Consider the following 26,405-nt stretch of genomic DNA (forward strand, 5'->3'; position numbering starts at 1 on the left):
GCATCGGCAGGCGGACTCTCCACCACTGCGCCACCAGGGAAGCCCCACCCTTAACTTTTGATCAACCATTACCAGGCTGCTGAGAACTAGCAGAGAAAAGAAGCACACAATGCTGATGACTAGTGACTACCGTGTGCTGGTATCCAAATCCCCTCCGGGCTGCCCCACGACTCTGGCCTGGGCTCACTACCCGCTCCATCCCCAGTTCCTCACAATATCTACACCCACGTCACTCTCTCCCAAGCCCCTGCTCCCCCATCTCATTAGCTATAGAAGCTGAATTCAGTATAAAAACAGAGGTCATTAGGTGGTCACCCCCTCAATTTCCCTCTCCCACCTACCACCCTGACTACATCTGCAAATCCTTCCCGTTCCCATCCCAGCCCCCTTCCCTTCCTTGAGAAGCTTTGCCATTTTATCCCCATTGCACCTACACGTCCCATCTTTTCCTTCCTTCAAGCGTTCCTCCTCTACATATAAATCATCTCAAGTGCTTTTCCTTTTAACACCCTCCTTGATCCTAGTTACAGTATTATTTCTCTCTCTTCATAGCCCATTATTTGAAGAAAATGCATCCATACCGTCTATTTCCACTTCCTCCTGGTCTCTCTCAACCAGTCCTGCGTTTGCCCCTCCTTCCCTCAGCCCATTTCCTAATTCCTGGTTCCTCAAATGGAGCTGTTTTTCCTCACTGTGAAGCCCAGCATGAACCATGGCAAACCCCACATGAGGAAATGCTGGTCAACATGATTCCAAACCATCCATGAATTATTTCATGTAATTGAGGAATAAGGGCGTAAATTAGATTATACTGACAGGTGACTGCAATATTAAATTTTTCTATTTTAAAAGGGAAACTCTTCAACCTGGGTCTTTGAAATAGAAAAACAGTCTTGTAATGTTTTTAAAGAGGTAGTGACACTCTCTCCGTACAAAGGGCAGAGTGTCCTTGCCCTGCTGTAAATGTTTTAGCAGCTGTGGAAACTTTCAACAAAATTTACTTCCAGCAACTGAAAGCGATGTGCGAAAACTGGGCTTTTCATCGTGGAGACTGAAGCACTTACTGAAGAAATGACGACTGGGAGGCACAGCCTGGAGCTGTGTGGCTCCTTCTCACAGCTCTGCCTGGAAACTCTAATGTGGTTTTCCATCCCCTGCTGCACATCACTGCCCCTCTTAAGAAATCATGTATCCTGATTTTGAACTCTTTACACGACAGGATGAAATATGGTGAAGGAATCCAGGTAGGCATTACATCTTTTTCCCCCTAGAGCATGGGAGAAATGATCCAATGTGCAAACACGGGCGTCCTCCCAGAACTTTGGGGGTTAAGCTCCACACACACATGGAGAGTGATTACCAGTCTTACATACACCACCCTTTTCCTCACTGTGCTGGGGATTCCTCCTGAGACACCTAACGTGCTTCACCTTAACATCTTACATTCACAAATCTGCCCGGCAGCTCTAAACTAGTGTATTATATCGTGGGAGAAACTCAGGCCATCAGAACTAAAAATTGGCCCAAAGGAGCTGTTTCTTTCCTCCTTCTGGGCAAGACAGAATCCCAATAGACTTCATTTAAGAATTCTGGGTATAGGGCTTCCCTGGTGGCACAGTGGTTGGGGGTCCGCCTGCCGATGCAGGGGACGTGGGTTCGTGCCCCGGTCCGGGAAGATCCCACATGCAGCGGAGTGGCTGGGCCCGTGAGCCATGGCCGCTGGGACTGCGCGTCCAGAGCCTGTGCTCCGCAATGGGAGAGGCCACAACAGTGAGAGGCCCGCGTACCACAAGAAAAAAAAAAAAAAAAAAGAATTCTGGGTATAACAAGTATGCATTGCTGCATCTGATAGGAAATGTTTCATTTGACCAAGTGCCCACTGTGGAAATGCTGTATGTAGTACTCGGTTTTATGAAAACCTTTAAGAATTCACAGCAGTTAGCTTTCTTTCATGATACAGTGTATTAATAATTCTGATTCAATAAAAGATTTCCTGTTGATATTATTTCATTTAACAAATGAAGCAGACATATATTTATGAGGACATGAAGTTTAATATGCGTACATTTTAAATAAGTTTTAAAGTATTCAATTTAATCCAGGACAGGTTGATGTGCACCTACTATGTGTAAAGCATTAATTTATCTTGTGAGTGCCGTTGTGGATTTGGCCTGGAGCTTTTGTCCCCAGATATCTGCACTGAGGCCTGTTTTCCCTGCAGTCTCTCTCAATCCTCAGGTTTAGGCTGTTTCCCTAACTTACAAAAAATGTACTTTTTTGAGAAAGGGATTAATTATCTACTGAGGAGCTTGTCTACAATGACAGTTGGGACACTAACAGAAAGTTACTCAGAAAGCATGTGAACCTCGAGTTGCATCACTTTATGTCACAAAATGAACACCACTTGACTGATGACAGAATAGAACAAAAGGTATGTACTCTCCCCCTCTACATATGGGCAAACAAAATAATACATGCAGAGTTATTTCTCTTAAATATCTGGCAAGGCACATGATTGATTGTTAGGAATTTTTTGACTTGGTTAAGACAAAATTTAGCCAAATGTTAAAGCGTGGAAAATGTTGGTATAGGCAAAGCGAATATTCTGACAAAGCTTTAAAATCACCCCATCACACAAACACGTTGAAATCTTACCATTAGGTTGTCATGCAGTCTGTTTCTCTGCAGCGAGCATTAGCTTTAACCCTTCAGTGCTGCTGCTGAATTTCATATTTAGGGAGAGGGCTGAAGCTTCATTCAGGAATAAGCTTGTACTTGGGGGATGAGTGTCAGTTTACACGAGAGAACTGCAGTTTCACTCGTGCATCTTTGCAGTCAATCCTCGCTCAGAAGGAGACTGTAGTGTTTGACGAGTGCCTGGTGATCTGTGCGGACTGTGTGTTTAAGAGATTATGTAAACTCAGTGTGTGTCACACAGATCTTTCTCTTCCTCCTGTGAACTTGCTCCCTCCGAATGCACTTCCTGATGGCGCATCTTTTAGATGACAAAATTTCAGCAACCCTTAGGGTCTGCTTTCTAAGCGACTGCCCTTGGGATGAGATGCCTGTTTTCTGGGTTTGACTTGGCAGTGTCTCTTAGAGAAAGCCCTCACTGAAAGGGTTAAGGTATGTTACTGCAGCAGCTATCAGCAGACCAGCCATCTACCTTTGGTACTTACAGGAATTTTATGGCTCTTGATCATATTATCAAATTCTTCATTAATTTTTTTGTATTTTTCTTCAGTGCGTGGGGTGAGTGCATAAGAGGAGTCGGGATCGGGGCTTTCACAGCCTTTGTTTTCTTTCTTGTTCAAGGCCTGCCAGGTTCAGAGAAATATCAAGAGTAAAAAAAATGAAGGGTGTTTTGAGTACTTACACACAATCTTTGCCTGCTGATCATTAGATCAATATCTTCGTTAATTTTCCTGTACTTGTCCTCAGACTCAGGGCTGTGACCTACTGAATCGTCTGCATCAGGATCTGGGCTGTCACAGCCATTAAGGCCCTTCTTTCTCAACGTCTGAAATACATAATTTGGAAAGTTCAAACCTAGACAAAGGCTGTAAAAGACATTCAGGGGTGTCACAGACGTTCAAGCTTGCCAGTATTTTAGGTTATTACATGTGCTATATTACATTAGGGTAAAGAAAAACCGTAGAAAGATACCATGAGTCATTTCGACAGTGTAATCATTACTACTTAAAAAAAAAAAGTAAAAGGGAAATATTCCTTCTGCAACCAAATTCAACGAACAAAGATGGTATGAGGATTGAAGTTTCATGATCTGGAATTCATATGTGCTCCAAACATCTAGTGACAGATGATCACAGAATACAAATAAGGGGGCAAATTGCAACACTATTTTCCCACAGAAAAATTAGAAGTTAGGACATTATGCAATGATTTCAGAAAACGTGATCATGACAAAAGCAGAAATAGTGGCAACAGATCCTTAGTTTGAGTTTAACATAATGGTTGGCACTAGAAGTGTCCTGCCACCCCTTTGGGTGTGCACTTGACCGCAAAAGGTGGTAGGAGAACCCAGCTCACATTCTCACGAAGTACCCATTAAGAATGTTCAGACCCTGTGATCATAAGGTGAATCACCTTTGTTTAGTCTGGTTAGAGTTCTATATGTGTGAAAACCTGTATTGAAATTGATAATACTGAGAAGTTGTCTGCCTAACAGAGGCTGGAAAGAAAAGGCAACAGAGCTGAGCTTAGGGCTTCATTATCATGAGCTGAGTAAGGAAGCCAAAGAACACTGCAGAGAGGTAACCAAGTCAGTAACTACTGAAGTAGCAAAAGTTCCTCCTGGCTGCAGCTGAGGAGGGTCACCCTGAGACTGCCTCCTGACACATGAAAGTGAAAAGTCAGTGCCTCTTCTCGAACCTCCTGTCTCCTGAATGTGTGTCTTGGTCTAGTTTCAGCTGTCACAGAAGGATAAATACTCATGTATAACGCTGTAACAGGAAAAGTATGAGTCAGGAGTTTGCCTTTCTTTTTTTCTTCTTTTTAAAATTGATGGTTGTCAACTTAGTTGGACACGATCCTATTTACAGAGATAGTTACGTTTTTAGAAATTATAAAACTTCTGATTAATCAATCACACAGCTTGCCATGTGAACTTTTAATAGACTAGCAACATTTCTGAATGTTCCTGGTACTACCAAATCGTTTATAAAGAGCTGTGTACCTAAGCATCTCTTATCAATGGAAAGTTCAGCAGAGCTCATCTTTATTAAAGACCGAAATCACGTACAAATAAAGCAAGAGCTGTGACATCAAGCTAAGACCTCAAAGCTGAGATAACACTCCATTTTTAATTCACGCAATTGGGGAAAACAAATAAAACAGCGTGAGTTAAAAAGGGGGTGTCAGTCTTAAAAATTTAAACTCCTTGGCTCTTATTGATGTGTAACAAATGTAACATTTTAAAAATTCGTGTCTGAGGCACTAAAGATTTTCAGTTCAAATCAAACTGAGACCATTTTGAATATGTCTATGATACACTGTGGCTCTGTAAATATTTATTAATGTTACAGTGATATAATATAACAAATAAACATATGGTTACAGCTTATTATGTGGTACAATGTTTGAATATTAAAATGAATATTTTGACACACGGCGATAAAATATACATTTACAATCGTGGGGAATTTATAACTGGTGGGGCCACCTGGCCCCCTATCATGGATCTACAGCTATCATTTTTCACCCAGAATAAGTACTCCTAGAGGGTTCCTACAATAATACTATAGAGGATGTCACAATACGTTAGAATAACAATTTTATTTGCTAACTTAATTTCCTATATTTTAAACTCTTTTGTTAGCATTATCTCAATCACAAAAGCATTCTTCCGGGTGATGACTATTTGTATTATGATGTGGTTCTGCTTTGATCTCCACATATCCTTGAGCTTTTAAGAATAATTTCTGAGTGTCTTGCATCATACTCCACGAATTCTTCATAAAAATTCACTTATGCAGAAAAAAATATGTAAGATCAAGAACATATTATCTGGTATGTTTTCAGAATTTATCTACTGATATTTCTCTAGGGCATGTGAAGAATATTCTTACATAAACCCCTCATTTAAGGTCTTATCTGGTATAACATTAATTTACAGTCTTATCTAGACAGTAGATTTTTCAATGTGCACCCGAATCTTTTATCCAACAAATCTTCTTGTGAAAACTATAGTTGTTTTGCTGTGCAGATTTTTGACAACAGAACGCAAGGGTTAGGAGAGGTCTATCAACTGTCATTACAATCCATCTGGCACGTACATGTGTGCTAAATATTCTTACAAAGCTTTCAGGGCTAGATATTGTGTGTGGTTTATAAAAATTCAAACATCAATTATACTTTATTGAAAGAGCTCCACAAATATTAACTCATTATCTCTCACAAATCTTCCATGAAGATTTCAGGAAACCTTATGCTGGGTCTCAGGCCAGCATGGCCCAGCACAACGGCCCAAGGCTCCCGCCTCCTGCCAGGCCACTGTGTGGTCACCTTGCCCCTGCCTAGGCTTTCCCACACTTGTGAAGTGCAAAGTGAGAGATGTGGAATAGACCTCTCCCACGCATATGTAACTACAGCAGTGGACTGAACACTGAAATAAATTAGGTAGAATTGAAACAAAAATTAGGATGTGGGAAAATTGTAAGTATAAAAATATGGCTAAAATGTTGATAGTTCTTAGATGTCAAGTTTTAGACCAAGTGGGAATGCTTGTTGTTCAATAAAACATTTCTCAGTTTATAGGTTAAAAAATGAATTAGAGCGATAGCTCCTTTATACCTAAAGACTTATATAAACTATTACGTAAACAAAGCAAGTGGCATGAGGTCACAAAGGAAATCTCAGTGATGGGACTAAGAGGGAAACAGTGGCTCATTTTCTCCCAGTAAATTCTTCTCATATCTGACTACATCATCCTACAATGAATATCACCACTATTTAAGTAATGAAATATCTCTACCATTTAAAGGCACTTATAGTCTTATTTCAAGTTATATTGTGTTATTTAAAAGAGGAGCATTTTGAGAAATACAAACACAAAACCCAAGAGCATATTGAGCTCTAAATTCCCATAATCACATAACCAGAACATTGAAAAAACTGTTCAAAAATATTACTCTCAGCTGAGAGCTTGTAGAACACATTTCTGCTAAGTACAGATTATTACAGTGGAATTATAAAGCTCTGAAAATGGAAGTAACGGCACAAACTTTACCATAGTTTGAATGTGGAACCGTAAGACTAATCTTATCTTTATTATATTAAAAATCTACAGCTGTTTAATTATGACAAAAGAATCAGTATTAGATTCAGCCAAGTCTGTCTTTATCACAGTAATAAATAGCTGATATTAACTAAAGGGATAACTAAAGGGATTACTAAATGGATAAATAAGCATTATTCCCTACGGCCTTTTTCTAGTAAAATCAAAATCTCTGTCACTGGCCTTTGAAAGATTCTCTGATCTTTTATAAATGTTACTGGTCAGGTAATGTAGGCACTTAAATCATTATTCTTTCACAGGGGCTAGAAGTCCTGGATGTATATATTTTAGGCGTCTCTCAGCTGACTATGTTTTGAGAGATTTATTCTGTATGTCAAGATAAGGCAAGACATCTACTGAAACCACCAACTTCCCTTGCTTCATATCTAAAGAAACTCTTCCCTCAGAGAACTCTGTAAATCTGGAGTCAGCATTCCATGTGAGAGTGACACTTGTGGGGTAGATCATTGACTGCAGAGGCTTCTGGGATGTTTTCACAAGGCAGAGACTGTCATGCAGTGAGCTGAGAACAGCCTTTTCTGAGAGAAGTAATTAGATTGACAGAAGGTGACATACTCCAAACAATAAATGGGAAAAGGAGTGCAGACAGGTAATCCAAAAACCACGTGGAATCTCCCCTCCCAGACATGTGGACATATGGACACTGCATTATTACATTTGTTCATTGGGAAAACTTGAAATACATATAAACTGACAAAGATAGGTGACAGGTGCCTCAAGAATTCTAATGAAATACATGTAGGGAACAGATTCTATTTCATTACTAAAAGGAATATAAATGAAAAAGAATGCCACATGGAGCTCTCATATCTTGTCTTAGACATTATGTTATCAACTAGAAAATCCCTTCTGTATACAGTGGCTAAAACTGGCTTCCCCTTCCTAATTTATTTATTGTTAGTAGAAAAGAAATATCTAGTTATTGGCCTTTTTCAATGTATGAAGACTATAATATTTTATGTTGATGCTATTTAAGTAAAATTTAGCTTCTTTCAGAGACCCACCATCACAGATTAAAAGCTTCCAATCATTCAATTTATTTCCATGTCTGCAGTCTTAGTTCTCAAGAATATATTATTTCCATCATCTTCCTTTTTCTGTGCCTACCCATTTCACAGCGGAAATTTCAAATCCCCTTGTGAAAAAGCCCAAAATACTCTTACTAATTTTTGTTAAAATTCAGATAATCACCCTTTCTTGCACAGCTAGCATTACCCTTCAAAGGGCTGATGTATCAAGAACACATGCAGGAACTGTTACTGTAAGTTGAGTGAATGTCCTGTTCACACAAAAGCCAAGAAAAAAAAGACATCAACTTAGGAAAAATGGCTTCCTTTCTCTGATATTAAATCATTTTTGTGCTTGTCTATCACAGCTTTATGAAGATAAGTGTCTGCTCTTCACAAGCTGAATAATCTTTAGAAAGCAGTGAATCCACACAGGCACAGGAGGCGCAGTTGAAATGGAGACTGCCCTTCACTGAACTTTCTAAGTGCATTTCACAAATACCCTCCCACCCTGGTACTGACACTCACAACACTGCTCCTTCCAGGCCCTTCAGTATCTGTGGAGTGGCTGCCACCCTAAGGACTGTGCTCAATGACTTACTTCATTTAAAACACATTCAGCAAATTATTACTGAGAACCTACTATATACCAGACACGGTTTTGTGTATCTGTAGAGAAGCAGGCAATACAAATTCAAACTAAAAGCTCTGACCTGACCTATAATATTGTATGTTGTTTGGTGATTTCTAGCACAGATTACTTAGGCTGGGGGAAGATCAGGGGCCAAGAAATTCCTCCACAAGTTTTCATAATCAAAACTGTAAGCATTGTCTATATTCTTTCCTTGTTCCATCGTTCTTCTTTGTTCTTAATATAGAAATGAAAAGGCACATTAAAATACTGTGAATTTAGTAAATCAGTAGGTAGACTTTAATTAGACAAGCAAATCATAGCTAGCATAGAGTATGCAAAAATTAAATATTATCCTAAATTATCCATTTGTGGTGAAAATTTTCATAAGAAATCAAAAACATAAACCTTAACAATACTACATTTCTCTAGGTTATTAATGTTCATTCTAACCAGATATTAACTCCTACTCGGGTAAGGTTGGGGAGAGCTGGAGAGTGTCACTGTTTTGTTTTTGTTCCTTTCCTCAAAAGACAATCTTCAAATTGGACTTGAAATTTTTTTCACTGAATAAATACTGGAAATAAAAGACTGATTGAAGACTTTTAATGTATAGACGTAAAGAAATATCCAGGGCTTCCCTGGTGGTACAGTGGTTGAGAGTCCGCCTGCCGATGCAGGGGACACGGGTTCGTGCCCCGGTCCGGGAAGATCCCACATGCCGCAGAGCGACTAGGCCCGTGAGCCATGGCCGCTGAGCCTGCGCGTCCAGAGCCTGTGCTCCGCAATGGGAGAGGCCGCAACAGTGAGAGGCCCGCGTACCGCAAAAAAAAAAAAAGAAAGAAATATCCAGCCACTCCCCCTAATGGCCACAAATTCTTTCATATAAGTATTTAGAGGGTGATAGTTCCTAGAATTACTGATACTCTAATACTGGATGAGACCACCAAGGACCATCTGGGTCTTCCCCATGCCTTCCAGAGGGAGGGTAATGCTGCACAAGCGCTGGCCTTTCATATCTCATGGCCTTGCTCAAGCCAGCCTCTCCTACTGGAATGACCCCACCAGTATCTGTTCCCTGCATGCAGACAGTCCTCCTCCAAGGGGGAGCTGACACATCCTCTCCTCTCAGTAGACTTCTCTGATCACCAGGACTGAATTAATTGCTCCCTAATTCATGCACTCATTTATTGTATACATTTTTCTACTAGAACTTCTTTTTTTTTTTTTTTTTTTTTTTTTTTGCGGTACGCGGGCCTCTCACTGTTGTGGCCTCTCCCATCGCAGAGCACAGGCTCCGGATGCGCAGGCTCAGCGGCCATGGCTCACGGGCCCAGCCGTTCCGCGGCATGTGGGATCTTCCCAGACCGGGGCACGAACCCATGTCCCCTGCATCGGCAGGCGAACTCTCAACCACTGCGCCACCAGGGAAGCCCTCTATTAGAGCTTTTATCGCAAATTATTGTTTATGTGTTTGTCTCCATTGCTAAATCGCTAGGTAATTAAAGCAACTTCCTTTATTCACTTTTGAAGCTGCAATGTAGAACAGAGCCTGACACACTGTAGGTGCTCAGTAAATGCTTGCTGAATGAACAGAACACACATTCCGCTTCAGTGACACTGCATGCAGAGGTTTTGCGACTGGACAGAGGCTATTTGGCTGGCTCAAGGTGAAAATGGTACTGGGATCTAGACTTCTTGACACATATTACTAACTGCTACTATGTCAGGTGTTGTCTGTGGTCCTCTGGATGTTAAGAATGCTTTTTCTGAATATATGATCAAGATAATTTGTTTACATGTTTTTCTCTTCCCATGAGTGAGCTCCTGGAGGTTAGGCATTGTTTACTAGTCATCTTGTATCACGAGGACTTAGCACAGGGCCTGCCATGAGGTAGAAGCTTAATAAATGTTTGCAGTATTAATGACAGACTGAATGGATGGATGAACAAAACAGGAAGAAATGCTAGAGGGAGAAAGTGTAGTCTCAGTGTAGGAGTTTTGCAACTGCAATTTTCTTTTTTCACATTTTGTATTATTATTTCACACTGTTAAAAGTCAGTTATTATTTTAGTCTTTTTAAGTAACTGTTACAAAGTGACTGTTTTCCGAAATGTACCGTTTTAAACTTAGAAAGCAATGCAGTAGAGGCATAATGTGTACTAGGAATGAAATTGATCATAACTTATCAGGAGATTTATATCATTAAATACTTAAAATCTGGTGTATTGGTTTACATATGGAATGTCAGAAAAACTGAGCATTCAGCATTCTTTAAGGGAGAAAAGCCATTAGTATATCATCTCAGTGATGAAATGGGTAGCAGGAAAAAGGGGTACACAATACAGCACAGAAGGAGAAAAAAGGGAGTGGTATTTTAGGCAGCATGTATAAGAAAAGGAAAAGCAGAAAGCTTAAAGAAAGGAATACAGGGAAACTTTTGGGAATGTGAGTCAGATACTATAAATTTGAAATGAGTACGTTTCAAAATTCTTGGGCAAAGTTCATTTTTTTCCCCATTCCTGGATACTGGTCGCCTGCTCCACTGTTCTCTCTGGCTTTGACATAGGTCTTATTCTGGGCCAATCTTAGCCTGGAGGATTCATGGAAAATCAGGGTGATGCTAGGGCCAAGCAAATGATTCAGGCTTCCTCAGGATAGGTCAGTGCTTTCACGTTTTTATTAAGGTTTCTTCCACCACACCTCTTTTGGAACCTGGACAGGCATGCATCAAGGAGGCTGGCCTAGAACAGGACTGAGATGGGGAAGTTTGGCATGAAATGTCTCCTGACATTTTGAGTCCAGGAGAGATCTGAAGTGAAATATGAAACAGGGAACGTTTTAATATACAATGACTGAAATGCATGCTAAAATATGCAGGTAATCCTAATAATCTCTATAAAGCAGGCTAAGAAAATAAAGGCTGGAATACAAAACAAAAATCTGAGATATAAAGGATCAAACTGTAGATGAGTTTGAAAAATGGATGATGTTAGTGATTTCTTAAATAAGGAAGGAAAAGATAGGCAGAATTATAAATTAAACAAAGGTTGAGACAGAGAGGAGAGGAGCAAATGAACGAAGACCAGGAAGCAGGATTTTTGAAAGTACAAAATATGAATGCAATTCATCTACTAACCTTTCTGGACTATGGCATTTTACTTGCAATAGGTTACAGGGATAACAAAGCAGATATTGGGGCACTGATTCTTTAAAAATAACATGTTGAAGCATAATTTATAAACCATTAATGACTTATTTTAACAAAAGAAGATGTATATGTTATCTTGAGTAATGACAGTAAGGTCAAATCATTATTTTTGTTTCCCTGTAGCTCTTATCTAGTTGTAAATGCCTTTTTATTCAAGTTGGGCCAGTGCGTGATTAGTCATTTGAAAAGGGAGTAGCCTTCGCTGCCTTATTTATCAGTCAGCTCAGGATTATACTTAGTCATCATACTTCCTCATTTCTGTAGGATTCCCCTGATCTCTGCTACATCATTGATTTTCCCATTTATATTTTTGATTCCATCCTCTCCTTTCACCCATTCCCCTCCCAACTTTCCTTTCCTAGGAAACATCACAACTTAGTTGCTGGAACTGGAGACCCAGAAATCACCTGAGACTCCACCATCTCTTGACTCAACCATCATTGTTTTTCTCCTTGGTTTCCCATCCTTAGTCTGTTTGTCCCCTGACCCCCACTTTCCAGTTAATCATTCTTCCTTGTTTTGGCAGGGTCTTATTAAAATGCAAATCTAACTGTATCACTGTTCTCCTTATAAACCATGGTGGCTTCCAACAGCCTCACCCACTAGTTTTCACCGCAAGCCCTCCGCCTGCCTTTCCGACACTATTTCCCCTCTTCTCCCCCAGCACTCTAGGTTTTTTCAAGGGGGAACTTCTCACCACTTCCCAAGTTAGGTAGCCCCTTTAATAACACTGTTTCGATATGTATCATTTATTCTTGTCTGGAATATCCTTCTTTACTCCTCTCTGCTACACAAACCACAGTTATCCTAGGACATCTATTACCTAAGGCATCACTCACTCTGCGAAGCTTCTTTCTAGAAGCTTAGAGACTCCCTTCTCTGTACCCCTAGAATCCTTACCTTTTTGTGTTTTAAATAATATGTGGTGCTTTATATTGTTATTTATCTTTTAACATGTCTGCTTCACCACCTGACAGTGAGTTCTGTTAGGGCTGGATATTTCTGGCTCCTGACAGAGGGTCTGATTAACATATGTGGGCTCAATATATGTTCTCAGTAACTGTTCATCGGATGAATGAATAAGCAAACAAATTTGACAGTCATACTTTCTAACGGTGACAGACTAACTGAAATGAGTTGGGTGGTCTCCTCAGGTGACAGTGTTTTTTATTTTAATAAGATCGGTAAGTCAAAATTCAAGGAGCATGAGTTCTGGTAGGTTAAAGCAATCTCTGTAATTACTTCATGACTGTGGCACAGGATATCCCTGTGGAGAATAGAGGGAACAGTGGAGGTAACATAGAATACTGTATACGGGACACAAAGGGTTGGGATCCTTTGTGTTTAGAATTGCTGAGTCCTGGGAACCACGGGCTGATCCTTTCCATGCTCTCAAGTCTTTTGTGGCTATTGGTGCTCTAAGTTACCACCAGGAGGACATACACACAGTAAGAACCAAAAATACTGCAAGAGGTGCTTTTGTGCATTCCCTTCTCTGTTTCTAGGTTTTCCCTCAGAAACAAGGGCACTACCTTTGATGTAAGTTTAAGAATCTTTGTTAGTTGGGATCTATAGTTTATCACTAGCTTATCAGAAAAGAAGAGTGCTCTGTGTACACTCATAAAAGGCAACACAAAATAAAATAACACAAAATAAAACGATTTGAGGTTGACGACTGACTGACTCAAGTCCTGACAATTTTGATCACACCTGAGAATGGTACCTGAGATAGCCAAATCTCACTTCTGAGACAGCCAGCCACTCCCAGATGAAGGTTAAGTTGCTTCCTTTCCTAATACCTCTCGCCCACCCTGAGCCTCTGCCAGGCTGAAGAGAGGTAAAGAGCTCCAGTGGGCTTGGCCCTGGCCCACTCTCTCCTGAGCTGGCCCTTGGCCTGAGAGGGAAACCCTCTCTTTGTCATTCATTCTTACTGTTGTAGTTACCATGTCTTAGGTCACAGGCCAGCCCAACATGCACCATTAACAGACTTTAGCCTGAGATATCACTGAAAATACTTTACCGAGTTTTTTTTTTTTTTTTCTGTACCTCAATTTATTGAATGATGGGGAGAGAGATTTTCAAGGACCAATTCTGGATTGTGAACACAGATTTTATTTATGGTTTTCTCACCTTCCTCCCCATGATACCTGACATTCAAACTTTTTTCCTAATTGATTTCTCTCTCTCCCCAATAAACTAGCCTGCTCTCCAATGAGTGGCAATAAGCCATTCTCTATTGACACTTCTCAAGAGAAAAGTTTTGATTTTGGTTATTCTATAGTGATTGGGCAGCAACGATAGGAAAGGGCCTCTTATACTCCAGCTCCCCAGTCAGTATACCGTGTGAAGAAGAGCCTAAATACCAATTCTGAGGGTTTTGCCTGGATCTGTGATATGCCAAATGGAAGACTAGTATTGACAACTGTGTTAGCACACGCTGCTCAGTGCCTATACTGCTCTGATATGTCAAAATGAGGTATCAGGACTGCAGAGCATTGTATGAGAACAATATACGAGTCACAGCTACTGTGGCTGCCAGAGGAGGGAAGAGTCTCAAATGTGTTAGAACACACCCCCATGAGAGCAGAAACTTTTTTTTTCACCTCTGTATCCACAACAACTTAAATGTGCTCAGCACATGGATAAGACCCAGTAAATATTGTTGTTAATAAAAGAATAATGGAATCCTAGGCTGCAGCATCAGAGGTTCTTATTTCAGATGGAACCACAATGGGATCTGAAAACACACAGGGAGCAGTTGCTAGGTTTGTACTCAGGGCGTAGGCTGCTTTCACCCCTACCAACCACTCTCTCTAATTCCACCTATGAATTTAAATTATAAACGGAAAGGATCATGAACTAGAGAGTTAATGGAATTAATATGTCTCTCTTTTATGGTTCCTCAGAATTTTGTAATTAATATTTATTTTATAATGTTGCTCTCTGTAGTCTTGTTTTATTTTATTTTCTAGATTATAAGATTTCTGTAGACAGGAAGTGTCTCCTGAGCGCTTTCTGTTTATCCTTGGCAACAAGTGCAGTAGACAGTAGAACGTTGCAAGAAATTGGTTAACTCTTTTGGATGGGCGTCATACATGGGAATACCTCTAAGGAGAGCCTGGTGATATATAATAAGGAGGCTCAGAACAATTAAGCAAAAGCTAGTGGGGACCCAAGCTTTTCCTTTAACACTGAACCTTCTCTCTCTCCATTCAACATTAGCAATGTTTGTGAGGTCTGTCAAAGGCTAGCAACCTTGGTCTCTAGCCTTACTCTTATGACTTGCCTCTTTCAATGTAGAATCCCCTGGAACTTGGTTAATACGGTATTAATATTTTCGTTTTATTGGCTAATATACTGGAAAACTTTCTGCTTAACAGAGAGTGCCCAAAATATCATATGGGTGGGATGGTCACTGGTCAGGGACTGGGCCAGCTACACCAGTGGCTGGAAGGACACCACGGGACTTCATCAGTCTTGGTGTGTGGACAGGAAAGCAGGATGTACTCCCAAGCAAACAACAGGCCAGCACTGGCAGCCGGAAGTCAAGATGCAGGAAAGGAAGGCTCCTTATAGGTTCCAAGGGTTGTCCTGGAAGTAAGGTAGTTGTGCTGGATGTTAGGTTTGCAGGATGTTATCAACTGGTCAGGGAACAAATCTCTACCTGTCACACTCACATTAGGCATTAAGAAAGTCCCTCAGTCTAAACCTCCAAATGCACAGCAGTACAGTACACTTAACAATGCTCCCTCCTTTCTTTTCTGCAAATAAGTTTATTTTGGTTTATACCTCTTATCTCTCTCACCACATTAAAAACTACTGTGGTGGGGCTTCCCTGGTGGTGCAGTGGTTGAGAGTCTGCCTGCCGATGCAGGGGACATGGGTTCGTGCCCCGGTCTGGGAAGATCCCACATGCCGTGGAGCGGCTGGGCCCGTGAGCCATGGCCGCTGAGCCTGCGCGTCCGGAGCCTGTGCTCCGCAATGGGAGAGGCCATGGCAGTGAGAGGCCCACGTACCACCAAAAAAAAAAAAAAAAAAAAACTACTGTGGGGAAAGAAAGGGTCTAATCTATTTATCTTCTATAGCTGTTATGTCACTATCACAAACATAACATGTGGATTGGTAATAAGTGGTGGACTTTACATTCAATTACCTTGGGTAGGTGTCCAATGAAAAAAAGTTTGTTAAAACTGTACTTCTTAGTAATCAAGGAGCGTCAGATAGATAAAAGGTGCTTAAAAATAAAAGTGCTTCAAAATCCTCAGGCAGTTGCTCAGTTCTAGCCCTTTTAAGGCTTTTGTTGTATTTACAAAACACACTGCTATCATTCTAGTCGTGGTCTTTATTTAACTAACCCGCCCTGCAGTCTCAGTGTGGTTCCCTCTGTGCGGTCACTATGCGCCTGCCTCAGTGTCCACACAAGACTGGGCTCCTGGAGGGCAGGGCTGCGCCTTTATCTGGGAATCCCTAGGACCAAGCAGAGCACCTGGCACCTAGAATTTCATAAATTAATATGAATTTTGAGTTCATTAGTCAAAAGGCCTCTCTATTCGCTTTCCTAACAATATAATTATTTCCAGATGGTACCAGAAAAATAACCAGAGCATCTATGGGACAGACATCAAGAATGCCAGTAGCATTTCAAAGTCAGGACTCTTTATTCAACTTTCCACAGGGACTTGCCCTCTAGTTTCCTGGCTCTGTTGTTATTGGGGGTTGCTATCTCCTTGACTCACATTGTAGTTCCTGCTATTTTATAGTTTTGATGTGAAGGGTCCTTTCTCATTAGTGTAGACAATTATGAATTGCAGGTAATAATTAGAAATAAATAGGCCATAGGCCATCTACAAATGGATTCTGAAAATACCCAAGATACATTCCATTATGGCAAACTAGGATCTTCCCTTCTGCATTAAATATTTACAAATAAGATAAAATTCATAAGAAATGTCTTAGAAAGCCTAGTATTATTATCAAGTGCTGATCAAGGCCTACATACGCTGTCACCTTATTATTTTATGTGCAAATTTAAGTTTTTGTAAATTTATGTGTCTAAATTAAATGACCTAGTAATTAAAATCAAACTATTTCAATTCACTTTCTTTATGCTATGAATGTTATCTGTATATGAATCTGTGGGCCCAGAACCTTGGACCAACTGGTAGTTCATAAAATCACATTTCCCATGATGTCATACATTACACAGATAAGTAACATTCTTAGCTTTTGTATTCGGTCACCTTGCATTTCACAAGATGCTACAAAAGCTAGAGAGAGTATTGACAAATGAAAATCGGAAAGGCAAGGAGAGTAAATATTTAAGGCAAGTAATGACAAGAATGAAGGAGAGAAAGAGAGGATAAATAGGAGATAGATAGAAAATACACAGTGGGAAAAGAGGGAGGGAGGGAATGAAAATGAGTGAAAGAGACAAGCTAAAGGTGTTGTGAAAGAGAGAGGGAAAAAATAATCAAGTGAGCACATCAAGTGATCCCCCTTGGTATGTAAGCTGGCCTCTCCTGGTATGCGGGCTCAGCACTTTATGATCTAACATAAAGCTTTATCACGGGCCATCGGCCAGTTTACTCATCCTGATACCCACCCCTGGCAGCGGCTCAGCACCTGTTGTCTAACTCAGTGAGGCCAAGTGGCAGCTGCCGGCCTCACAGACTGCTCTGTCCTCTGGCCCCAGACGGCCTTCTCTGATGAGTCTGTGTGGCCTTGGGCTCCAGGCCCCTGTGGCGGTAGCTGCTTGCTTTTGTAGCCAGGATGGCTTTAATAACTTCAGGCATTATCACTGGAAATATACTGCAGCCTGATTTTTAAGTTTGGTATTTCAACTTCCGTAACTTATGAATTCTCAGTGATTTTGTTAGTTCAGTGGTGAACTAAGATTTTTCATCTGTGCAGTAATTTCTTCCATATTATTCATTAGGTGATTATAAAAACAACATTTCCTCTTCTATGGCGCAAAGAGGAAATTAAACCAGTCTTCCCGCACTATCAAAATATTAATTTTCGCCTTAACTGAATCTGGTCCTCAGTAATAACACCTACCATTTATTGAGCACATACTGTGTGCCAGGGACTGAGCCTGTAGCTTGGCATGGATCTTTTTTTAATCCTCACAGTCACTCCTCCACTATGACTGTCATTCTACAGATGAAGAAAAAGAAGGGCGAAGTGGTTCAAGAACTTGCTGAAGTCCACCAAGCTAGTTAGTGGTAGAAGCCACTTAACCAACTCATGTCCAAGCTCCAGAATTAGCTCTCTTAGCTATCTCACTATTCCGCCTCTGCAAATTCGCCCCATTATAAAGACTGCCTAAATTATGCCTATGTGTTCTTTGAACACTTACTCTCAGGTGAAATTGGTTAATGTTTGACAAATCTTATTTTTCCCTAAAGGGATACATTTGTAAGCGAATTCATTTTCTGATGAATGAGCTTATCTAAAACGTTTTCCCTGTTGTGCTATTGGAATATCCACTGCAGAGAGGGGAAGGCCCCTTCAATAACATTTTGGATGCAGCTACCTAATGAAAATGAAGGGGAGATTGTTGAAAACCTAAGGAAAGAAAGGTGACTTAATTTTTTCAACCCCTATATTTTTAAGATGAAGAAGGAAGTCCTTTGCAATAACGTTTTGGCTGTATCTACCTGGGTGAAGTGTAGGTTTGCTGCAATTATTAAAACAATACTTTGCAGGAAAAAGTTTCTGTTCCTAAGGAAAAAAGGTTGCTTTATATTTTTTGGTGCGTATATTCTTCAGATTCACGCTCTAACTGCTCAGCCCTTCCCTTCAATTTGCTTGAGTAGATAAGTGATGCAAGGCTGGTAACTATGAGATGACATTGTTGCAGGGTTGAAGGGGGGTAGGTTGGGGAAAAGAGAAGAAATGCATGTTTTTATGGAGAAACTATTGTTTCTCTCTGGGCAAAGCTACAGGATCAAGGAGAGATCTTGTATGCATTATAAAAATTCTTCTTTTAAAACATGGGTACATAAGCTCTTTCCTTTCCTTTGTTTTCAAAATGATACTGATAACCCTGTTACTTTACAGGCCGGATGGGAGGAAAAGTAAAAGGAACGACTGTAAGAGTTCCCAATTTTTTCCAGCAGTTACAGGAAGACAGAGCAAGAAGTGAGATCTCCTTAAGTGAAAATTTCCCAGTCCCAAGGAAAAGGGGAAAACTGCAGGAGAATTTCAAGAACCACAAGACTTGGGTTTTGCATCTTGTCAGAAAATCCTCACTGTTAGTAAAAGCCTGGGGAAGGGCTGGCACGGACCTGACTCAGCAGAGAAATGCCACCCACAGTCACCCACTCTGCTTCCGCAGTGGCTTAGCTGCCCTGTTTTCTCTGGAGGATTCCCCAGCCAGGCCAAGACACACAAGTCTCTCAGATGGGAAACTGGACTTTTTGAAAATTGAAATTAAACAAAGTTGCATAACATTTAAAAGAAGTTTACAATTATGATACGTGGCTTTTTTCACAGGCTTAAAGTCAATTTTCTGTTGAATAAATAATATTAACCACATATTAACCACCTAATGGTTTAAAAATGCCTCAAACAGCCATCACCATCATTCTGAATAGAATCCCACTTCTTTTCAAAGTCCACTGTTAAAAGATGAGGGGAAACAGTATCATTAAAAGAGGAAGCAAAACACAGTCCAAAATCTGTTTCCATAAGATAATGCACATAATTGACTAATGGTCAGAGGAATCCAATCTATACCGAGATGAGGTATGAAGTCAAAGCAGATGTCTGGGAGAAGTTAGGAAGCCCCCCTACCCCAAATGATTACATTACTCCATTGCTGAAGCTAAAGGGACAGATAGAAATCAATGAAAGTTTTGCTGATCTGACATAGGAACTGGTACACAGGAAGATGGAAGTTATATATCTGAGTTCATCTGCTAGAAAACATGCACTGCACGTGTGTGTGTGTGTGTGTGTGTGTGTGTGTGTGTGTGTGTGTGTATGCACTATACCATGAAGCTAAGAATTTTGAAAAGATCTTCAGAATTATTTCTGGGTAGAGGTATTTCTGCATAGCTGTTTTAATCTTTTTCCCCTAGAAGGAAATATTTCACTTTCATAATTTAAATTCCACAATAGTTAGGTTGTTTTATTTTAGGATGTTTGCAAACTGAATGACGGTGTCTAATGGAAAACAAATTTCTTTCCCTAATCATAATGTAACAAATAGTTTGCTATAATTTACTATATTTTTCTCTGATATAAATAAATGTTTGTAGGAACTCAATCATGGAAAGCACTAAAATGTTTCCTCATTTCTTCGAATGTTGATCAGCATGTGCTCTGGCCTCAGTAACCAGATATCAGGGGCAGAGTTCAGAACTATAAATTTGTTGCACCTCCTATAGGTAATATTAGGGCTCTGATGGTTGTCTTTCCTCAAATCACAATTCATCTCTGCTAGGTCTTCAGAGTGCAAAATAGGTGTGGTTCAGAGGAGAGTGTCAAACAAACATCAGAAACAATATCCTTTCCCCAGTAGCAATATACATTGTGGGTATGTGACTGGAATATTTAAAACACCTGTTCACTTGGAACTAAGCCAAATGTGTAATGCTTTAGAGTGCTTGGCTCACTTCCAAGAGCATGTATTGTTACTGCCATCAAAATACTGAGGGAGTCAGGGCAAAGATACAAGCTAGAAATGATGTAAGAGAGATATATTTTATTGCTAACAGTATCATCATAATAAACACTGTTGGCTGGCTAGTATTTTAATGAAATCAATTATTTGTTTTTGCATCAGAAAAGAAACTAGTAGTGTAGGGCCCTCTTGTCTTAGCTTTGCTAATTTCTTTCATTGCCTTAAAACCTCAATCAAGCTCACCCCCTCATGCCCTCTCACCCCCCAACCCCCCTTCTCTCTTTTCACTCTGTTCTTCCCTGGATACATAGTAGTTCAAAAGGAACACCAGGGAATAAATTCTATCCTAACTCTATTTACCAGAGTTCACCAACGGAACTTGGGCAAGCCCCTCTATCTGACAGGGTTCCACCTATTTCTTTCAATTGTTTTGGCTTTAGTTAATAGAGTTACTTGTGACTCCTAGCTTTTCCCGTTCTCTTCCTTTTCCCTAGTTTTAAAATCTGTATAGTGAAGATCTTATCTCTGAAGAATTTCATGACTTTATTACACAAGTATTATATGTAACAATTTACAAAGTGTGACATTTTGTTTGAATGTAATCACAAGATATACTGAAGAGTCAATGTCCAAGGTATGAATGTGTGTGTGTGTGTGTGTGAGAGAGAGAGAGAGAGAGAGAGAGAGAGAAGGAGAGAAAGAAAGAAAGAGAGAAAGAGAGACAGAGAGAGTAGAAAGTTAGAAAATATTGCCTACATTTACACATGCAGGAGGAAGGAGCAGCAAGAAAGGAAATAACATGTTTATGGGCATGATGCGCCCAACATGTGCTAATGGCTAGGTATGTACCTTATATAAGCTAATTCTTATAAAAAAATCAAAAGCAAGATTTGCTATCCCTGTTTTACTGCTTACGAAGCTAAACTTCAGCAGAGATTAAGAAACTTGCCCAAGAGAATGGAGTTTATGAAAGTGGGAGAAACCCACTTGTCTGACTCTAGAACTTGCATCTGTTCCTTCTCCCACACCATGCGCTGTCTTACAGACCATACTGGAAAAGAATATATGAAAAAAGAATGCCTCTATGTGTATAACTGAGTCACTTTGCTGTACAGCAGAGATTGGCACAGCATTGTAAATCAACTATATTTCAGTAAAAACAACAACAACAAAAGGCTGGACTTTTAGATTATAGACGTGAAAGTGTAAGGATAGAGTTTTTACATTTGGCAGTATTGTATCCAGAATCCTGACCTGTTTATGTGGTCATTCAAAGTGCACATACTTCATTAGGAAATTCAAAATTTATAGATTTTGATTTCTTCTTCAGTTTAATCTAGAGAAACTTATATAGTTTAAATACACCTGCTGAGGTCTCTATAATTTGCTCCTTTGAGACACTACAGCTGACATATCATCTTCAGTCAGAGAAATCCATGTGCATGTTATCAGTGCAAACTGAAATTACATGCGTATTTCAAAAACAACTTTTTAATATTATAATCATAGATGTTTTTAGGATGACAAATGGCTTAAATATTTAAGTATAATGAAAAGTTTTAGGCTTTGTAGCATGTACACATACACGTTACTTATAAAAATTAAAATGTTTTGGCACATCTACGTTTTACAATTATATTGCTTCTATCTATTTACATTTTCCAGTAGAATCTTCCTCAAGAATTGGCTGTCATTATGCTATTCTACTGCTTGAGACCATACAGTATCATTCTCATACCTCCCGTATTGCACCTAATTCTGCACCAGACATTTACCTGTGATTTACCTGTTTCCTCCTCTTCCTCATTTCCCTTGCCAGTTTTCTTACTGCTCCTTCTGTACGTGAACCTTCTATTCTTTTTTTTTTTTTTTTTTTTTTTTGTGGTACACGGGCCTCTCACTGCCGCGGCCCCTCCCGTTGCGGAGCACAGGCTCCGGACGCGCAGGCTCATCGGCCATGGCTCACGGGCCCAGCGGCTCCGCGGCATGTGGGATCTTCCCGGACCGGGGCACGAACCCGTGTCCCATGCATCGGCAGGCGGACTCTCAACCACTGCGCTACCAGGGAAGCCCTAACTTTCTATTCTTATCAAACCAATATTTTTCATGCCCTTGCTCCTTTCTTCTTGTGGATCTTTGCATAATTGGTCTTTTGAGAGGTTTGCCCCCATCCTCTTCATCAATTGATAACCACCGTTCTGCACTTGACTTGTTTGTGCCTAAAAGTGACTACCTATCATGGCCATCTTCCCTGACTTTTAAAATATTCTACTTCCTATAGTTATTACTTGATTACAAGGTATCATCATCATAAACCTTACTATGTGCCAGACCCTGTTCCAAGCATTTAAAAAATGTTCAATCATTTAATTGTCATAATAACTATGTACTAGGTACTATTATTAAACCCCATTTACAAATGGGGAAATTAAGACGAAGAGTGCCTAAGTGACTTGCCCAGGGATATACAACCGGTAAGCAGTGGAGAGGGATAAGAACTTAGGCAGTTTAGCTCCAGTTTGAGAACTGATTGATGCTCCCAAACACTACGTTATATGCTGCCCCCCGCCCCAATATCTCATAATGCCTGTTGTGTTGTTTTGTCTGGTTGATTCACATGTGTATTTTCTACCTTAGCTAGACTGTAAGTTTTGTGAGGTCACAGATCATGTCTTCCAAACACATCTCTCCTAGCATCACTATAAAGTTCTGTACACCCTAGGAGTTTAACAATTATTGCTAGACTAAAAACATCTACAGATAAAAGTGGAAGTAAACTTCTAAAATATACATATTGGAAGCCCACTTTTAAAGTTGGAGGTAAAAATGGAATTAAAACCTTGCATGCTTTGATAATTTACAAAATAAATCTAATGTCATTGGTTATCACTAATGAAACAGCCATATTAATTTCTTTGCTATTGTATTTAATAGTTTTCAACTGTCATTATAAGCATTTGATGCATAGAATAAACACACCTTCTCATGTTTAAACCATCCTGCTTGTGTTATTTTGGCTTCTATTACAGATAAATAATACTGTAGACATTGCAAATCCTCAATGATTAGGAGGTAGTCAAATCAATATTGGTTACAAAATATATAAAGAATGGATGCAAATTTTATAGCAAAGAAATAATTATTAATTTATATCTGCTCACTGTAACAAAAATTTGTCAGCTTTTTCTGAAGTTTAACAATGCTTGAGCCAAGACGGATAAATTATATATGAAAATATCACTATGTAAGGTAAAAGTGCTAATAAAACAATTATATTATTTAATGTTTATGAATGTTATACAATCTGTTCTATGTAGTAATTCATGCACTGTTCTCTCCATATGATAGTCTAGCATGGTTATTCTAGCTTGTATCACTGTTATCTAGTAATGCTAAAATGATTTTTTAGCAATTAAAATAGCAATATTTTCCATATTACAAAGGCTTTGCTAAAAAGTCAGAAGTGAATATATTATCAAAGGTAATTATTTCCAAAACTGAATTTATCCTGCATAGCACAAATGACTCAACAATGAAAATTTTGTTTAAAAAGTGTGCATATAAAAGGCTTTGTCTCTGGAATGTAGCTCTAAGTGGCTCACTATCTAGGTTGAAAATGGCTATGCAGGGTTGTATGTCCTATTTTTCCATGCCTGCAGTAAAGATACAATATGGGAATTCAGCTTGGTAATTACTAATACACCACACAGACACAATTACACCCTGTATGCGGCATGAAGGAATCACTTGTGGTCTGCATCCATTACAAAGAGCAGTAGGGGGCCACCATGCAAGATGACAAAATGCTTTACAAGACGGAAGGAGACCAAAAGAGTCGATGTACACAGATACAAGGACCTTGATTCTTCTAGCAATGATTTAAGTCTCTTTCCATCAATTATCGTCCTTTGTCTCAAGAGTCTTATCACCAGCAGCATTACAGGAACTGAACATAACAATGCTCAGACCCGTATAACCCCATGAACTGTGCTGACATTTCCACACCCTGTTGCAATGTTTGACCTGGTTATTCAGATTACTGAAGCAAAACAAAATGGAAAAAAAAAAAAGCGTTACCATTGCAAAACTGTCTTATGTATTTTTTTTTGTTATGGCTTACTCAGAATTCCATTTCTCTAAACTGACAGCCATCCTACTCTCAAAATGTTCTTTTTCAAAGTAGTTTCTACTCCATTTAAAAAATTAAAAGTGGAAATCTGTTTGGATGAAAACTATAGTTGTAAGAAAGAGACTAAGTATTGGTATATCAAGGGGATATATACTTAACAAGAGAATTTTACATCTAGGGGAGCTAAACTAAAATAAGTCAGCTGCTCTCTTTAGCTACAATGAGTCACAGGATAATTTTCTTTCTGTGAAACTCTAAAGTTTCAAGTTTAATTGCAAGCAGTAAGCGGTTTTTATTATAACAGTTGCCTCCTAATTATTACACTATGTACATTATTTTACAATACTTTCATTTAAAATGCTCTTTTAAAATACATGTTATAAATATGAATTTTTAAGACCTTAGGAAAGTTAGTTAGTTATGGCAGTTTGTCAGGTTCTGTGAAACAAAGCCTTGTCTTTCAGAAAATGTTTACAACCTATGAGAAAGAAAAAAATGTGTCCTGGGGCTAAAATGTTTATTGGCACCTAGAAGTCTGAAGGGAGAGTCAGGCCTGTGGTTTTTGGAGGGCACTTTATCATCGCCCGCATTCTCAAAGGTTTCTCTGAATGAATAGAACTGGATTACTCAGCCTTCTATTCCACGCCTATTCCTCTCCATTTTCCTTGGCTCCAAAGAGAGCCAGGCTATTTTTAGTTAGGCAGTTTTCTATTTTTAGACAACTACCAGTTAGAAGACATTTGTTAGGAAAAAATTTTAACACACACACACAAAGGGAGGAGGGAAAGAAGCTTCCCTTCACATATTGTAAAGCAGCCTTCAACCTGTAACTCCAGGCATTTCAGCTGCTTTCAATCTTGGAAAAATAAAGAAAAATTCAGAGTTCAGGGTTTTAAAAATAAACCTTCCCTCTGGCAAACAGACCAAAATACAACAAGCTGTTACTATGTGAAACAGTGACTGCAAAAACAAAGAACATTCTCCAATGATTAAACTGCGAGAAGAGTTGTAGAACTATTAGGTTATAAGAATGTTACACAGGCATGTAACAATTTCCCAGCCTCTCAGCCAGATGTAGCATGTTTTAGAATTTAAGGAAGGGGGGTGGGGGGAACCTCATCTGTAAAGTTCAGAGGAGGATGTCGAATGTAACTTTAAGGTTTCCTTTCTCAACACCAGAGACCCTTTTATCAAACTTAAAGGTAATAATACATTGACCGCATTTTTCAAACATTTGTATTCTATAGAATTTCCCTAAAAATTGTAACCACGTTTACAGAGAAACCATATATTAAAAAGTCCAATACCAATGGGAAACAAAATTAAAGGCTGCTACAAATATTGGACTGGCCAAAAAGTTTGTTTGGGTTTTTCCATAAGATCTTACAGAAAAACCCAAATGAACTTTTTGGCCAGCCCAACACACATACACATAGATATGTGTGGGTGTACACAGGCATTTATATATCTCTATATCATTACCTTTATTAGTCTCACTTTTACTTTAAATGGGAATAAATGTCTTGAAGATTGGCTTAGCCTATCAACCTACTCTGCTTATCAAAGTTGTGCTTTCATCTGTAATCCAGCAAGAGGTGGATGCTGTCAGGTGCTCACAGTTGTAATTACTTTCATTTCCTTCAGTTATCCTACTGTACTCTCAGTCTTATCGTGGTTCAGACTGTTGGGATAGGAGAGTCACGGCGCATCACCAGTAACTAGCACAATGTTTGGCACACGGCCTTCACGTTCATCAATATCTGCTGAATGAGAGAACAAATACTGTGCACGTTGTGTCCACAATGACGTATCGGCCCTGGAGGGCAGTGGCGTATCATAATCAGTGCCGCATTTCTTTTCTTTTTTTTTTTGTTTTTTTTTTTGCGCGGTACCCGGGCCTCTCACTGTTGTGGCCTCTCCCGTTGCGGAGCACAGGCTCCTAATGCGCAGGCTTAGTGGCCATGGCTCAGGGGCCTAGCTG

At 39.6% G+C, this 26,405-nt stretch overlaps 1 protein-coding gene across 19 annotated transcripts in view; it reads right to left on the minus strand.

Annotated features, from left to right (window-relative positions):
* MEF2C (myocyte enhancer factor 2C) overlaps positions 1 to 26,405 on the minus strand; it is a 169,865-nt gene that overhangs the window by 40,121 nt on the left and 103,339 nt on the right. For 14 of the 19 annotated variants that reach the window (XM_060143259.1, XM_060143245.1, XM_060143243.1 and 11 more), the window contains 2 exons: positions 3,461 to 3,520; positions 3,180 to 3,317 (listed from right to left, as the gene is read on the minus strand). In XM_060143259.1, coding sequence (XP_059999242.1) covers positions 3,180 to 3,317; positions 3,461 to 3,520 — 198 coding nt within the window. Of the gene's footprint in view, positions 1 to 3,179; positions 3,318 to 3,376; positions 3,521 to 26,405 lie in introns of all 19 variants that reach the window. The other 5 variants (XM_060143261.1, XM_060143258.1, XM_060143260.1 and 2 more) reach the window with 3 other exon arrangements.

Source organism: Lagenorhynchus albirostris, chromosome 3, assembly GCF_949774975.1.
Source record: "Lagenorhynchus albirostris chromosome 3, mLagAlb1.1, whole genome shotgun sequence".
In the NCBI taxonomy this organism is placed as follows: Eukaryota; Metazoa; Chordata; class Mammalia; order Artiodactyla; family Delphinidae; genus Lagenorhynchus; species Lagenorhynchus albirostris.